We start from the raw sequence: 17,625 nt of genomic DNA, 5'->3' as shown, positions 1-17,625 counted from the left end.
ATTGGTTAGCTCTTTCAAAGAGCCAGCACAGTCATGATGGGCCAAACAGCCTCCTTCTGTGCAGTATCATTTGATGAATATATGAAGGGTTTCAAATGTAAAGGTTATTTTGCTCAGAACAAAGACCGTTCGTTCATACATTACTTCCTAAAAGTGACTGGACAAAACTTCCAGTATTCTCATAAGACTTTATTTTTAAAACCCATTCATTAACAATTTCATCCTTACATCATTACAAAGGACAGATTTTCTTTAAAAAATAGTTATCAATAACAAAGACTCTGGGAGATTTCATTTAACTAAGGTCAACAAGGAAGAGGGGTCGCAGTTAGCTCACAATATATTCTGGGAACCAGGATAACTGAATTGAAGGGAAATAGTTAAGTATATTAGATCTGCTGCTTTTTTTTTTCTCAGCAATAATGCGATGGAGTCTTCATGCCAAATCACAAGCATTTACAATCAATCATCAAGCCTTTAGTCTTCCCTGCAGCTTAAATCATACTAAACTTTGCAAATCTACACTTGCATAAAATAATTTCAGGTCTTTGTCATCAAGGATTTGCCTTTGAATGCACTGGTTGATTATTTCAGTACTGGAATGCTGTCTGATTGCCACCTCTGATCAGTCTTCTCACTAGGAGTACTTCATTTTCTGCAATGCTTCTGCTCGAACAGCAAGACTCTTAGCACAAATGGTCAGAAGCACAATCAGGACACCCACCAGGAGAGTAAGGAGAGGCCAGAGCACACAGTGCAAAAGAACATTTTCATCATGGGCACGTTTCAAAAGCACATCATCAGGTCTAGAAAAAAATCCAAAACACAGGACTTAGTGAACAGTACATTTGTTGAATAAAGAATATACAAATTAATGTTTCAACCTGAACCATTAGGGAAGCAAATTGCTGCTTATTTGATTGCTTGGTAATAGTTTTTAAAATCAAGGAATACTGCATGTTGAGGTTCTATATTCACGTATTCATGGCAAAATATCCTTTTTAAAAAATGTCTAACCAAACTTTTTTTTTGCTTGCACTAATTTACTAACAGTGCCTCATCTCCTGATCAGGGCTGCCATTCTTGTAAAGTTTCCAGGAGTCGAGGCCAGTCAAGGGATCATCACTTTTATAGTGACCACCCTCAAAAACACTGAAGGTAGGATTTCAGATTGGGACACCACCCTCTGTAGTGGTTTTGCTAGATACAACGCAATTATTTTTAATTAAGTACAAGAGATCTTTCCCTATGCATCTCAATAAGACAGTATTTGTCTTGTGTGGCCTGAATCTTTTATAGATGAAAAGCTAATTGTACCCATTCATATTCTGCAATTCAGAGTGAAAGCTCTCTCTAGACTATTTTCCCATAATGTTTTATAGCCTCTGTCCAGTTTATTTGAACTACTGTACCCATATTTTTCAAACTGTTAAGTAACTTTATCTAATATAGCAACATTGTTTTGAGAACAGCAAAGTTGCTCTTACGACATACATTCATTAAAACAACGATCAATTGAGAATCCAGCTAATGGAATTTAGATTGTGGCAATCATCAAATAATCCTAAATATTCTACCCTATCTTTAAGGAAAAAAGCATGACTCTTCTAAAACAAAATTGCCATGTATAATTATTTTCATTGCTAATTTCGGTAGTGATAAAAATATAGCTGCAGACTATTAATATTAAAGATTTTTCCCCAAAAATTCTAGTTAGAGGCAGTGGGTTTATTCTATTACTTTTGTACAATAAACTTCAAGACCTTTAAGCGGGATTTTAACTCCCTCCACCAATAGAAATTAGGAGTTAGCGGTGTGCAGTTCTGTTTGAATACTATTGTCTTTACTTCAAACATTGGAGAAATTCGCCTGACTGAGGCTTTATAAACTTTTCCTCACTATCAGAAACTGAAAAGAATAGTGTCCAATTATTAATTATAATTGCAAATTTCATCAATGATTTGTGTACAATGATCACAGTGGGATATAATTATATAATAATATAGCAATTCTACTTCTTTCCCCTCCTTTAAAACGCTCCTTAAAACCTACCTCTTTGACCAAGCTTTTGGTCATCTGCCCTAATATCTTATGTGGCTTGATATCAAATTTGGTTTAATGACACTCCTATGAAGTGCCTTGGGTGTTTTATTATGTTAAAGGCGCTATGTAAATGCAAGTTTTTGTAAGGTATTATATTCGTGATTAACATATTGGCATTAAGCGTCATCTGGGTGAAGCTCAGACAGGAAAATCTGGCATGGATGAATCACACAACCCTTACAGAACCAATTGATTTTTCTTCTATTCATTTCAATATAAGGAAGATCAAGTGGGTTCAGTTACTAATGCGCAAACTGTGACACAGGATTTTCCTTTGTGCTTCACCTAGACAATGCTCAACACCCAAACAGTAGAGACAAAAATCTACCCCACTGCATTTGTACGTTCATGTCAAAACACAATTAGAAGTCACATCATTCAACTAATGTGCTTTCGGGAAATTTGTTATACTATATATTTCATACAAAGTATTAAATACAAGGTGCTTTGTACATGAAATTTGTTGCTGTAGATGCACAGTGAATTTTAATAGTCTTACCTTCGTTGCTGATTAATGTAGCATATAAAAGTCTGTGAGCCTATTTCTTCCTTCCAATAATCATGCCAACTCATAACATTTTCTGAGTTTTTCTGATTGTCTCTTTCACAAGGAGGAATATAGGAACACTGTATAAAGTGAGAAATGTGTTATCACATTGGGCTTTTACTGCAAATCACATGAAATGAATAAGGTTTTAAGTAAAACCTATTAATAAGTAGCAGTACATTTAACTAGTTCATTATTTTTTGTTGGCCATACTTGAACACTGAAATGTAATCCTGTCACTCAGGCACTTCTCCAGCGACTTTACCTCACATGCATGACTGTGCAGTATATGGGCCAAACCTTGCAACCAACAGAAATGTAGGGTACAAAAATAAAAAAAAGTTTTGGTCAGCATCTGTAAAGACAAAAAAAGATGAGTTTATGCTGGTTCCCTGCATTAGAACTCAGTAGGTTAGGAAAAAGGAGAGAGATAGAAAAATTAACAGGTAAGTCAATCGCAGAGAAAGAAAATCCCAATCTTTTGGTTTTCATTTTGGATGAAGCGCACACAGCCAAAACGGGACTTGTCATTTCTCTTTACAGATGCTTGTGGACTGCAGAATTTGGCAGTCACCCGAAGGAATAGTTTAAATAGTTTAATAATTTAAATGGTCAATTTACAAGATATTTATGGATGAGACAGGTCATTCAAACTACCATACATGCTCGTGTAAAAGTTGACCCATGACCTTAGGCCAAAAAATCTTGAGTATTTCCTATATCTTGTGGAAATGTCAGCCTTAACTTTCAGAGCACAGACAGAACATTCGAATCACGCACTAGTATAAATTTCCGAATGTTCAGCTAGGACCCCCACATTTTTTTCCAATATGGTGCCAAGGTAGGTTATGTAAAGAAAAAAAGTTTGCTCATCTGACATGCTTAAATCGCACCTAGTGGATGATATTTTCACTGAGGTTCTTTCACATAATACCAACATTGCAGTGATTCCCAGCAGCCTTATCAGTGTGGCCCAACCATTAGATGTCAGTACTTGTCTGCCTGGTGGCTATTACTTTGTTAATCAAAGTTCGAGAATATGGCTCCTATAAAGGTCAACTCCCAAATTTTAGTCTCAAAAATTCAACTTTTACACGAGTATCTATGGTACCTTAATTCATTCATCTAGAAAAATCTTACAGCCCCTACTGCAGCATCTAATTGTTGAGTGTCTCCAAGGTTTTCACCTTCATTACTGAATCTGGAAGTTTATTCCATGTGTTGATCAATCTTTCTTAATATCAACTTATAACAGTCCTAATTGTTTCTTTTACTAGTTTAAACCTGTATGCATTTGTCCTACTTTTGTAAGTTACTTTAAAGTAATATTCCAGATTTATATTTGCCATTCCCTTAACTTATATAGATTGACAAGATCACTCTCAGATATTTTCTTTCCAAGCTGTAAAGCCTAAGTTTCTCCAGCCTTTCCTCATATCAAACCCTTTGCACCAGGGGATCAGGTTTGTGACTCTTCTTTGTACTGCTACCAATGCCTGTACATCTCCCTTGAGGTGGCCTGATGGTATCCATAATCACCACACTCAACAATTGGGAAGTTCAACAGTAGCACAGACTTCTGCTGCGCAACCAACTGTTTCATTTATCTCTTGAAAAAGTACATGAAGTTGCCAGGCTTCTAGAACAGTGGATCCATTACACCCTGAAGACAGGTGGCACAATACCAAAAGCAGTAGAATGCAAGTTTGTGATCAAAACAAGAACTTAAACTTTACTGCAACACAGATAGTCTTTGTATATCAAACAGTTATAGTTCTTAATGTTTCTTTTGGTGATTTTTCATATTGCCAGCAGATGAAGAACAGACAAAGTGAATTATCAGAAGGGACCATGAACAGCACTGCCCAAGCGTAAGCAATAAATGCTAGCACAACTACAGGCCTTCTTTCTTCAGGTGTACCCATTGTAAATGTTCTGAATGGTACCTGAAACAAATGTGTGTATTAAAAATGAATGACTACTGTGACATGTACAGACATGGCCAGAGAAGCTGGAGTCATTGAGAAGTAATATTTTGGACAATTTCAATATTTCCAATCTAAAGAGGTTAAACATACAAATGCACTGAACCAAAAATACAGCAAGGAAATGAATTCATGACTCATATCTTTCCCCATGGATATAGCCATTTCCTGTGAGCGGAGCAGCCTTTTCCCCTGGGGCAGCATAACATCTGTTGTTACAGGAGCTGCTTCAATTTCTATTTGTGCTATGGCCACATTACTAACTGGGTCTAGTGCATGCTTGTTCATAAATAAATGCAATGCATGTTGTGATGCTTGGCTACTAAGACCAGAAAGATCGGAGGGTTTGACTCTTGATCTGTGCTGAGTTAATCTTCTCAGGGACAAAAGGGGGAGAGAGATCAAACAAATTAAATATCCTGTTTGGTTGCTATCTTTCCAGAAAACCAGCCTGGCGGACATTTAGCGTGGACAGGTTTGGTTGAATAACTTGGTTAACACACATGCCTACAATCTCAAATTAAGGCTGCAATTCGGCAAGGCTGTTAGTGTCTATGGAAACCATAGAATGAATCAATGCCTCGAGGATTGGAAGGAAAACATTAAGAGGAGAATAATACATTTGGTTCTATCAGGATAGTGCATTAGTTATATTGTGAAATACCTGTGAAAAATAATATCCTTTCCATAATACTTCTCTAAATGGAGAGAGGCCCTTTAGACTAAATAGAATACCATTGTAACTGCATTTTCCCCAAGCATCTATGGGGATTTCCAGATAATGTGGGTCATTTTTCTCAATTTTGTATTTTCTGAAAATGTTACAGAAATCCGAACTACATGTTTCCTATTTATAGATTAAAATATGCTGCTTACTAATAACAAATGCTTCAAATGCAATCAGTTTCATTCTAGTAGGGAAAGATTTTTCTGTATTATAATTTCTGTGAATCACAAAGATCATGAAACCCATCACTACCTATAAACAATGTAGATTTAGTAAGTTATATAAAACTGCAAAAAATTTTTAAAAATGCAAATTATTTGAAACAAATTTTTCAGTGCTACTAGTAAACTTTAAAAAGTAAAAAATGTACTTTTTAAGGATCTGCGAGATTAGCCACTGGGTTTGTAATATTATTTGATATCACTGATTGGGATAATGTTAGAGTAAAGGGAAAGGAGGGGAAGGAATTTCTGAAATGTGTTCAGGAGAACTTCCTTGACCAGTAAGTTATCGGACCAACTAGGAAGGAGGCATTGCTGGATCTGGTTCTGGGGAATGAGACAGGCCAAATGGACCAAGTGTCTGTGGGGGAACACTCGTGTAAGAGTGATCATTGTATCATAAGGTTTAGTTTAGCAATGGAGAAGAGCAAAGAACAAACTAAAGTAGAACTTCTAAATTGGAAGAGGGCTAACCTCAATGGAATGAGAGGGGATCTAGCCAGGTAAAATGGAACCAAAGATTGACAGGGAAAATAGGTGATCTTTAAGGAGGAGCTGTTTCAATACCAGCTAGGTATATTCCAACAAGGGGAAAAGGTAAGGGAACCAAAGCCAGGGCTCCTTGGATGACAAGGGAGAGAAAGAGAGAGAATATGATGAGAAAAAAATAGGGTGTATGATGCATGTCAGGTGAATTCTTCAAGCGAGAACCAGACCAAATACAATAAGTTGAGAGGGGAAATGAAGAGGAAAATAACACTGGCAAAGAGAGAGTATGAGAATAGAATGGCAGTTAACATTAAAGGGAATCCAAAAATCTTCTGCTAGCATGTAAATAGTAAGCGGGTATTAAAAGCTGGGGTGGGGCCTATTAGGGTGATGTATGCGAAGGGACACCAAAAACACATCTTTCTTGATTTAACATTGCTGAAAAGCGTGAAGGAACTTATCACGCATCATTGTGATACAATTAACAACTGCTAATTTCAGTGCTCATGAGCTGAAAACTTTATTTGCAAGACAGCCATTTTAACCAATGCTTTTATTATAAATCCCTGGCTCTCTGCAATGATAGATGGAGGCAATAGTGAATATTGAAGAAGGAAAACACCGCTTAAACAGAAATACACATTCTAGGGAGGTCCAATGATTTCTGAAATAGAAAACACAAGAAAGGCAGCTGATTGTATTGGCTCATTACAAGCCTGCAGCTTCCAGTTGAAAAGGTATGTTAATATAGTTATGCATGCTGCAAAATGTATGACTATTAAGACTGTTGATTTCATAATGTAATGGATGAAACTACTTATGAAATTGAATGAGCCAGTATGCAAAAGGAAGGGACAGACAGTTTTATATCCATCAAGGTGAGGGATGTTAGTGTTGGAGAATGGAGTGCTTTTACACTTGTTATATTCAATGCTAGCATTAACTACTCACGGGTTAAGTGCAGCATAGGTAGGAACAGAGAAAACAAATTGCCGCAAACCCAGGAAGAACACATAAAATCTACACCTGTGTTGCATGTATTTTCCACACCAGCCAACCTTGATAACTTGCTTAATGCTGGACCAAGTTGATGCTAAATTATGGGCACATAAATAACACCGACTTACGTCCTTTTAGACTTTTGGCTAATGTACAAGACACTCCTCCTATAGCTGTAGAATTTTACAAAGCAGGGCAAAATCCCATCAACTTGTGCAAATTTTCTCTAATCACAAGATAACTAAAGATGAGCAACATCATTCAGCAGAGAAGAAAACTCTTTAAATATCTCCATCAAAAAAGCTATTTGCACATATTCAGTGTCTTTAATATAACAGAGCCTCACAAAGCCAAGGAAATAACCAGGCCCCAAACAGTGAAGAGATAATTAGAGATGGAAACTGAAGATAATAGTTGTACATGTTGAGGAAGCTTTTGAAGGAGAGGAAAGAGGTGTTATGGCAAAGGAGCTTAGACAGAATGCATCAAAGTGAGATGCTGTTTGGCTGAAGGCTCTGGAGCTGGAGTGGACAAAAGGGGAATGCAAAGGAGACCAGTCAGAAGAGTGAAGGCCTGTGTTGGAACATATGACAGAATGGGTTGCAGGAGTAGAAGAGGTGAAGTCATGGAAAGAGTTGTAGATAATGACAACCATTTGAAATTGATGCAGAAGAGGATCAGGAACAATAATAGTTGGCAAGAAAAGGGATGAGAAGGGAGCAGATATTAAAACAGGAAAAAATGTAGGTGATGCAGTTTTGGATGAACTGTAACTTGTGATGGGCAGAACCCAGGAATCTGACAAGAAGAGCATCAGAGTAAGATTTTGAGGACGACAAAGGCACAAAATAAGGTTTCAGCAATGGGGGTGGGGGCGGTATGAGGGAAGAGTTGGAAATCCCTGGTGTCAGTTGGGAAATGGGCTTTGAAGTTCAGTTCAGTGTTATGGAGGACACTATGCATCACACTTTTGTGTTCACTTTGAAGGAGGAGGACAATGTTAGGTGCATAGTTTTTGGTGGAAGCTGAGCAGAATAACCCAGCATCAGCAAGACTTGAGCCAAAGAAAATTCTCAGTCATCCATCAACTAAACAGTGTCACCATCTATAAAGGTGAAAGGGGACCAAGAATGGAGCCTTGTGTCCCACATGATGTGAGGGAATGAGGTGCAACGATTACCGGAGATAGAAATGGAATCAGGCTAGAGCAGTGCCACAGAGGTAGACTATAGAGGAGAGATAGTGGAAAAGAGTGGAATGTTAAACACCATGAAAAGATCAAGGAGAAGGAGGAGGAGCAATAGTGCATAAAGATTGTAGCCACAAAATATCATTGTGACTTTGACCAGGACAGGTTAGAGTGGCTATTTGAAAGGATTCAAAGATTGAATGATAGAGGTAAGCACAGAGTCAGGTAGTGATGAAAATGTTCAAGGGCATTAGAGTGGACAGGAAGATTAAAGATAAGACTGTAATGGGAGAGAATGGAGGGAACAAGGGTGGTGTTTTTGAGGAGAAAGGCATGACAATCATCTTGGTAAGAGTCAGAGTCTAAAGACAGGGAGCTATTGATGATGTCAGAATGCATTGGGCTGAACAAGGATATTGTGAACTGAAGCAAAACTGGTTGATATGAAAAGCAGTTCATTAAGTCTCATTTTTATGTAAAGTGGTGACAGCTGTTTCACACAGCATACCAATGAAGCAACCTGTCTTCCAATCAATTATTGTAAATATCCATCTGCCACAAGTGCTGGCAGTTTATTAAACATCAGTCAAAAAGATACTCATTATCCCGTAAGGTTTATTTTAACTGAAGGACTCTGTCCATTACATAATACTGGTATCGGCTAAGTTTAGCATATTCAATCATCTGCAGTAAATTTATCCTGAAAAAGTCAGGTCTTGAACTGAGAGAAAAATCCTGATATTCCAAGCACCTCTCATGAATCCTGATGTAACTGGATATTTCACCATTCATACAGGGATAACAGGCTGTAATGGATACCACGACCCAGAAATTAGATGGTGCCGCACCCGTTTTATAGATGTAAAAGTCACCAAAGCATCCAATATGGTGGGTACCTTGCTTGATAAAAGCAAAAAGAGATGTTTCCAAAAACCAGTAGCTAATGCATACGTCAGGCTTTTTGCATATCCAAGTATGCCAGACCCCTGTTTAGGCTTGCTTTGCAAAATTGGTCTGCCCTAAAATCAGCCGGCATTGGGCTGGCTGCATTCAAGAAAACCTGGACTACATGCAGTCCCTTAAAAAGGACCACTGAAGGCTGCCTCTAAAAAGGTTAAGTTGGTAAAAAAAAACTTAATGGATTGGTGCCAAGAGGATCAGTCCTGATTGCCTGCCTGAATATGCTTCACGATTTCCTCAAGGAACTCTATAATGAAGAATTTAAACAAAGGGAGAAATATCTTCACTCAAAGAACTTTACACAATGGATTTTAGCTCTGCATTGCTGAACAGCTTTGAATTTGAATTAGAATTAGAATATTACAGCGCAGTACAGGCCCTTCGGCCCTCGATGTTGCGCCGATCATCTGACCTACACTATTCCATTTACATCCATATGTCTATCCAATGACCACTTAAATGCCCTTAAAGTTGGCGAGTCTACTACTGTTGCAGGCAGGGCGTTCCACGCCCCTACTACTCTCTGCGTAAAGAAACTACCTCTGACATCTGTCCTATATCTTTCACCCCTCAACTTAAAGCTATGTCCCCTCGTGTTTGCCATCATCATCCGAGGAAAAAGACCCTCTGATTATCTTGTATGTCTCTATTAAGTCACCTCTCCTCCTCCTTCTCTCTAACGAAAACAACCCCAAGTCCCTCAGCCTTTCCTCGTAAGACCTTCCTTCCATACCAGGCAACATCCTAGTAAATCTCCTCTGCACCCTTTCCAAAGCTTCGACATCCTTCCTATAATGCGGTGACCAGAACTGCACGCAATACTCCAGGTGCGGCCTCACCAGAGTTTTGTACAGCTGCATCATGACCCCGTGGCTCTGAAACTCGATCCCCCTACTAATAAAGGCTAACACACCATATGCCTTCTTAACAGCCCTATTAACCTGGGTAGCAACTTTCAGGGATTTATGTACCTGGATACCAAGATCTCTCTGCTCATCTACACTACCAAGAATCTTCCCATTAGCCCAGTACTCTGCATTGCTGTTACTCCTTCCAAAGTGAATCACCTCACACTTCTCCGCATTAAACTCCATTTGCCATCTCTCAGCCCAGCTCTGCAGCCTATCTATGTCCCTCTGTACCCTACAACACCCTTCGACACTATCCACAACTCCACCGACCTTCGTGTCATCCGCAAATTTACTAACCCACCCTTCTACACCCTCATCCAGGTCGTTTATAAAAATGACAAACAGCAGTGGCCCCAAAACAGAACCTTGCGGTACACCACTAGTAACTAAACTCCAGGATGAACATTTGCCATCAACCACCACCCTCTGTCTTCTTTCAGCTAGCCAATTTCTGATCCAAAGCTCTAAATCACCTTCAACCCCATACTTGCGTATTTTCTGCAATAGCCTACCGTGGGGAACCTTATCAAACGCCTTACTGAAATCCATATACACCACATCCACGGCTTTACCCTCATCCACCTGTTTGGTCACCTTCTCGAAAAACTCAATAAGGTTTGTGAGGCACGACCTACCTTTCACAAAACCGTGCTGACTATCGCAAATGAACTTATTCTTTTCAAGATGATTATAAATCCTGTCTCTTATAACCTTTTCCAACATTTTACCCACAACCGAAGTAAGGCTCACAGGTCTATAATTACCAGGGCTGTCTCTACTCCCCTTCTTGAACAAGGGGACAACATTTGCTATCCTCCAGTCCTCCGGCACTACTCCTGTCGACAATGACGACTTGAAGATCAACAACAACGGCTCTGCAATCTCCTCCCTGGCTTCCCAGAGAATCCTAGGATAAATCCCATCTGGCCCAGGGGACTTATCTATTTTCACTCTTTCCAAAATTGCTAACACCTCCTCCTTGTGAATCTCAATCCCATCTAGCCTAGTAGCCTGAATCTCAGTATTCTCCTCGGCAACATTTTCTTTCTCTACTGTAAATACTGACGAAAAATATTCATTTAACGCTTCCCCTATCTCCTCTGATTCCGCACACAACTTTCCACTACTATCCTTGATTGGCCCTGTTCTAACTCTTATCATTCGTTTATTCCTGATATACCTATAGAAAGCCTTAGGGTTTTCTTTGATCCTATCCGCCAATGACTTCTCGTGTCCTCTCCTTGCTCTTCTTAGCCCTCCCTTTAGATCCTTCCTGGCTAGCTTGTAACTCTCAAGCGCCCTAACTGAGCCTTCACGTCTCATCCTAACATAAGCCGCCCTCTTCCTCTTGACAAGCGCTTCAACTTCTTGAGTAACCAACTTCTGGTGTCAACTAGCACAACAAGAGAAAAATACCCCAGAGAAAGATGATTCAGGACCAAACTCAATTACAATTAATATAGATATCTGTGGCATCGCCTAATTATTATTTACTGAGTTATCTCATCTACCTTATTCTTTTCAAACTTGTTGGTATCCTATACTATGGCTATTTACATCTACTTATATTTTTCAAGTGTACCTTTTGCTTTCAGTGAGATTATTGACACTTCACATATCCTTTATGTTTTCAAGATCTTTCTGACCTAGATGAATTAGAAGCTGCCGTGCTGTCGTTAGAGCACATGCCAACACCAAGGTTTTAGGGCAAAAGCTGGAAATTGGTAGAACATAGAGCAACCAATTACTTTCTTGCTGGCTGTTTCAGATTGTATGAAGCTCAACATAATTGGCGATCTTGGATGGCATTCTTTTTGTACTGAATGAAATTCTCCCTTTCTTGAGAAAGCAGATAAGGGAAAGAAGAAAGAAGTTGGGGGGGGGGGGGGGGGGGGTCGAGAGAGGAAGAAAAAAGAAGAGGGGCAAGAGGAAAAGAGAGAGGGGAGAAAGGGTAGAGAGGTTGAGTGTGTCGAAGAAGCAACAATGAAATCAGGCTTGACTGTGTTACCTGCCACATTAAAATGGTCTGTTACAATATTTTTACCAAATCAGTATTCACAGATAAACGAATTCCTTTTCTCTCTTTAAAAAAACAAAAGAACTGCTGGGCTGATGAAGCCTTTTAACTGAATTTCAAATGTCTCATCACTGGCATACTCCACTGTTGATCAAACTTCTCATGCCATTAAAACAAACATGAAAGATCTTGAGTCACAGGATAATGTTATTTCTGATTGTAATGATGTTGCAGCTCATTTGTGTGGTAGTCAGATAAGATACTTAACAATATGTTAATGCAAATTGCTCATTTAATCAGTCAGAATTAAAATCAAGTCAGTTTTCCAGTATCTACAAAAAATAGCATTACTTGGGCATTTTTCCTTTGCTATGCATCATGTCAAATTCATGTTCTGAGGAGTAAATCTATCAAGACAATGTAATGGAACAGGAAAATTACTCAGTATAACTAGACAGGCACAATTAAATCACCATAAATTGTAAAATTTAACCTCAAATGTTGTCTAGCTACTGCTTCCCTAAAAAAGCTTTACATAAGAAAATTCAACATTTGGTGAATTGAATGTAAATGTAGTAAACGTTTATTAAACATGTAACTTAAGAAGTCTTATTGAAAGATCTGTAAAGCTACAGAAAAATTACAAAAATACTGCCTTATTAATTTAGTGTCTTTAGTTTTCATAACATTTATCAAATCTCAAATCTTCCTAAGTGTTTCACACACAATGAATTATTTTGAACTGGGGTGACTACTGTTATGCAAACATGGAAGTCAATTTGCTCATAATAGGATTATACAAACAGCAATTGGATGTCTGACCAGTTACCTTTTTTTGTTGACATCAGTTCATGGTCAGGCCACCAGGAGAACTCTCTTCTCTTTGGATAGTGACCTTGGGCATTAGCACCCAACTGAACCACTGGAACTGGCAGAGAGGACCTTGGATTAACCTTTCATCTGAAGGACAAGACCTACAGCAATGCAGGACTCCTTCGGGTTTGCACCAGATGTTAGCCTAGACAATGCACTCAGGTATTGGGAATCCACAATCTTCTGATTCAAATATAACTGTACGATCTACTGAACATGCTTAAGGGCTACATATTAGTGAGGCTCAATCAGATGGTATTTCTGCTGAGAGAAAAATTAAGTTTAAATTTAACTGCACATATTTAACTTTGATTTTAGAAATGGTTGTCCTATGTATCAGGTTAATCACAACCTTTCCTCTGCTGTCAGATTCATTTTCAGAGGGCTAAATGGCATAGGATGATGTGGGAATGCTGAATTGCTCTCTCAAATTCAAAACAGAAAATGACATTTTACTACAACACCATGCTGCTCTACGACGAGGCAGACCTTTTAATGATCTTGTCTTACCTTTCATTAGTAGATGCAAGATTTCCTCTTTCCCTTCAAAGACACTGCACCAAGAACGAGTACAGTTCTATTGGCATCTTCTACCTTCCAATATCTCAATGAAATGCCCATTAGGGCAAGTGTCAGCGGTATATTTGACCTCAAGGGTATCACTTAAACTCCGATCTTGTCCTCACCTGACAACCACGCATGCATCTTGAATTGGAGCAGGAGGCCTGGCAATTCTATCCCTCCTTCGCAAACTACAAGGGAGGCTAATTGTAAGGGTCCTAATATTCCAGTTTCCTTGTCTGTATGGTTTTATTTCAAATTTAGGCAGATTCTTTCTTAACTAAACAATGGGGTGTGGACAAGGCTGGTAGATGTTAGTTTTCATGTGACATGTCATAATTTTGAACTAACTGCATCTAAATATTTTTTATGATCAACGTGTTTACTCTTTATACAAGCCTTTATATACTACACTTTCCCTAAAATGAAAAGTGACCATTTAATGGATTCAAGCCAAATTTGTATTGATACTAATGGAACGTTTATATGTTTGTCATGAGGACCCCCACCTGCCAAGAATGAGGCATATTAATTTTGTCATATGAATATTAATTTTAAACTGTTGCTGAAGTGAAGAAATGATTTGTTTAAAGAGATCACCAGACATTTGGCTGGAGGATATTTGCATACTAAAAATCGGTGCTTGTGGAGACAAAGCAACTACTCCCTGGTCCAATTAATCCAAATGGATTTTGATCACCAGACATTGAAGGTGCAAGGAAGCTTGCATTCCAGGGTTTGCTGAGATGATAGAATCCATAAATGCAGGAATGGTTAAAGCAGCTGGTTACATGACTAACCTGCTGGTCCAGGCTTTTTTGAACTACACACAGGACAGTTTGAAGACAGACTACAGATTGTAACTGAACCTGGAACAAGACAGCCTTTCTCCTGGCTGGCTCTCTCTTGCTTTCTTACAAACCTCCAGACCCACTGAAGTTGCTTAAACCTCAAGAGAAAAAAGACTCCTACATCCAAACAAATTAAAGTGTTCACTGGGCCTCAATGAACAGCAAGATTTACTGGCAACCAAAGACTCCACATTGAACTCAAAGGACTGCAAATACACCCAGCTACTGCCTCAAACCTTTTCCCTTTATTCTTTCTACATTTTCTGTCTCTATCTTCGTGTGTGTTTATGGCATATGCATGCTAGCGTAGTCATGTTGTGTACTCGTAGTCATTAACCGAATTAGTTTAAGATGAATAAACTTCCACCTTTCTTGTTTAAATCTAAGAAAACCTGTCTAACTGATTTTTTTGCTTTACAATTGGAAAGCAGTGAACAAGGATTCACTGAGGGGGAGCTAAAACACAGTGTTTTTAAAATTAAGCCCGGTTACAGTTAAACCAAGTAAAGGCTGAGAGGGAATGGCTAGACCCCTTTCTTACCTGGTCGTAACATGTTCCATTTTGGTAGAGTGACTGGAAGCATTTCAAGAAACGTAGCCTTCTTATGCACTAATAGAGTACACTTTGAATGAATGACAATACCGTTCGGGAATAGAAAAGAAAATGACCTACAAGAGAATTGATTGCATTAACAGGTTTACTTCCAATTTACTAAATGTCCTGTGGCACTTTGCAGCATTTGTGATTAAGTTCACAAAAAGCCGTAGGGTCGATGATTAACTTCTTTTAATGAAGAGGCTTTGTATGTATGGAATATTGGATAACTGCATTTTGTTCATGCATTAACTACTCCATTAATAAAATGTACTCTGGAGCCCATGACTAGATTTCTCAAACTATACCTGTCTATGTAACCCAAACTCGACACAGGTTTTAAAGGCTTAAAAGTCACACCTCTTAACTTTTCTAAAGCCAAGTTTATCTGTTCAATAAAAATAAGGAACTGTCTTCAGGTCATATTATTCATTGTTCGATTTGTTGCTATTCAGACAAGACCAAACTTTTACCAAAAAGACTTGCATTTATATGGTGCCTTTCAGGACATCCCAAAGCGAATTACAATGAATGAAGTTTTATTATAATGTAGGCAGCAGATTTTTGACTGGATAATCTGTTTTAGTGATATTTGCTGAGGGATAAGGTTGGTTAGGAGAACTTGCTGTTATTTGAATAGTGCTGTGGGATCTTTGACCCCCACCTGAGGGGGCAGACGGTGCATCAGTTTAACACCTCATCCAAAAGATGGCACCTCTAACAGTGCAGCACTTCCTCAGTGCCGCATTAAGTGTCAGCTGGGATTATGCGCTCAAGTGGGACTTGAACCCATAGCCTAGCCTTCTGACTTAGAGGTCAGAGTGCTGCCACCGAGGCACAATGACACAGTTACACAACTGTACAGTAGATAACAATTGCAGTCAGCAATTACAGATTCTCTATGTTTGTATTAATTTCAAATAAGCTTTAGTTTTTTTAAAAAGTCAGTATTACCTACAAGTTACCGTTTCTGAAAGTATAATTTATAATGTATTTAAAGATAAGAAACTCCACTCTGACTGAATAAGAAAATATAATTTTCAGGCCTCTTCATAATGTATAAAAACAGTGAAATATGCTGCTCTTAATTGTCCCTAGATTTATTTCAAACCTCTTTAATCTATGTCACAGCACCAGCTCACTTTACCTTGGGGTTTAGAATGAGTTGCTGTTCGTCGTAATGGAGCAGCGCTTTGCTGTTAGTTTGGGAGTTGTTGACGAAGATCTGGAGACAGGGATAAAGCGATGTCCCTTTGCAATCTGCCCCACATGTGAAAGTGCACTCAGACATCTCCCCGATCTGCCGCAACGACACTACAGTGCAGTTGGCAGCCTTGCACTGCATGTTGTTCAGCGTGGGGTTTAACCAGCAAAATCCAAGGATGAACAAGGAAACGATTCCGGAAATGATGAGGAAGAACCCCAGTCTAATGCTTTTATCCTCGGCTTCGGAATACTCATAAGCGATTCTGGTCTTCGCCATGAAATCCCTGCTCGGTCTGAGGAATTAAAAGGAGCTTCTCAGTCTATCCAAATCTATTGTAGGCTTTCACTGTCGGCAACCGGTTCAAAAACTTCCTGAGAGCCACACGTTTCAGCCTCGATAACCAGCGGGTAAAAGTACGGAATAACTTATTTGCTCTTGCAAAGAGAATAGCCACATTTTTTTTCTTTAAATATAAACCGCAGCTTCTAAGTGCGACTTTCGTTCTTCCACTCCCTGTGATCTGGAGCGACTGAGAGCCTGACAGCTACATCTGGATTAGGTAAGCTTCTTAGATAGAAATAGCACACAGCTCCAAGTGACTGCTGTTTACTAACTGGTCTGGTAAGTACCATATCTGTAGCCGTCACTCTCTCAGATTGGGCTGCCAGACAGTGGGAGTGTCTCTGTAGTAATTTTCCCCCTTTAGGAAGAGGCAGATGGCAATTATGGATTCGCCTTCGTTTGGCAGAGGGACACCATCACAAAGCTGTATGACAAAACCATTCCCTACGGACTCCAGTTTGAGTGCTTTTCTAACAGGACTGTATGCCCCGGGAACACGATCTTTAAACGCATCCTTCCACCAGCAGGAAACAGCCGCCGATTTGGAATTGGTATTAAAATGTTCTCTCTGTCCACTGCAAGGAACAGTGAAGCACCTTAAATTCATTAAATGGTAGAGCAAGAAATCTTATTTGCGTTCAGTTAAATTCTAATAATCAAGTTAAATAGTTTGAATATATAATTAGGTCAAGATACATTATATATTGATCGGATTAAAAAAAAATATATATATATTTAAATTAGGATGATGCATTTAGGATTGTTTCAAGTATAAAACCCTTAAATAATTCCTGAATAATGAAAGAATCATTCCGAAAAGCTAAAGCTGATCCAACATTTACCTTCATTTATAACTTTTCGCCAGATTTATCTGACTCCATTTCCGTTGCTGGAGTGCAGAGAAATCGTAATAACTAATCGGATTTTTTTTTTTCAAAATCAGGAGACGTTAACCATTGGGTGAGGGACCAGATCATTTAAAATCAGGTAAAAGATCTCAATCCCAGAATGAATTGAGTCAATCCACTAAAAGCCTCATCATATTGTT

The 17,625-nt window shown here is 38.8% G+C and overlaps 1 protein-coding gene across 1 annotated transcript; it reads right to left on the bottom strand.

Annotated features, from left to right (window-relative positions):
- Window positions 1-637: 637 nt before the first annotated feature.
- On the bottom strand, window positions 638-16,511 carry LOC137379816 (calcium-activated potassium channel subunit beta-4-like). Its single transcript, XM_068051195.1, has 3 exons — window positions 16,176-16,511; window positions 2,603-2,730; window positions 638-806 (listed from the first exon to the last, which is right to left on the bottom strand). Exons 1-3 carry the CDS (start codon window positions 16,509-16,511, stop codon window positions 638-640), a joined length of 633 nt encoding a protein of 210 aa, XP_067907296.1.
- Window positions 16,512-17,625: the final 1,114 nt, after the last annotated feature.

The sequence above is a fragment of the Heterodontus francisci genome, chromosome 18, assembly GCF_036365525.1.
Source record: "Heterodontus francisci isolate sHetFra1 chromosome 18, sHetFra1.hap1, whole genome shotgun sequence".
Taxonomy (NCBI): domain Eukaryota; kingdom Metazoa; phylum Chordata; class Chondrichthyes; order Heterodontiformes; family Heterodontidae; genus Heterodontus; species Heterodontus francisci.
This window is presented reverse-complemented; position numbering and strand designations above follow the sequence as displayed.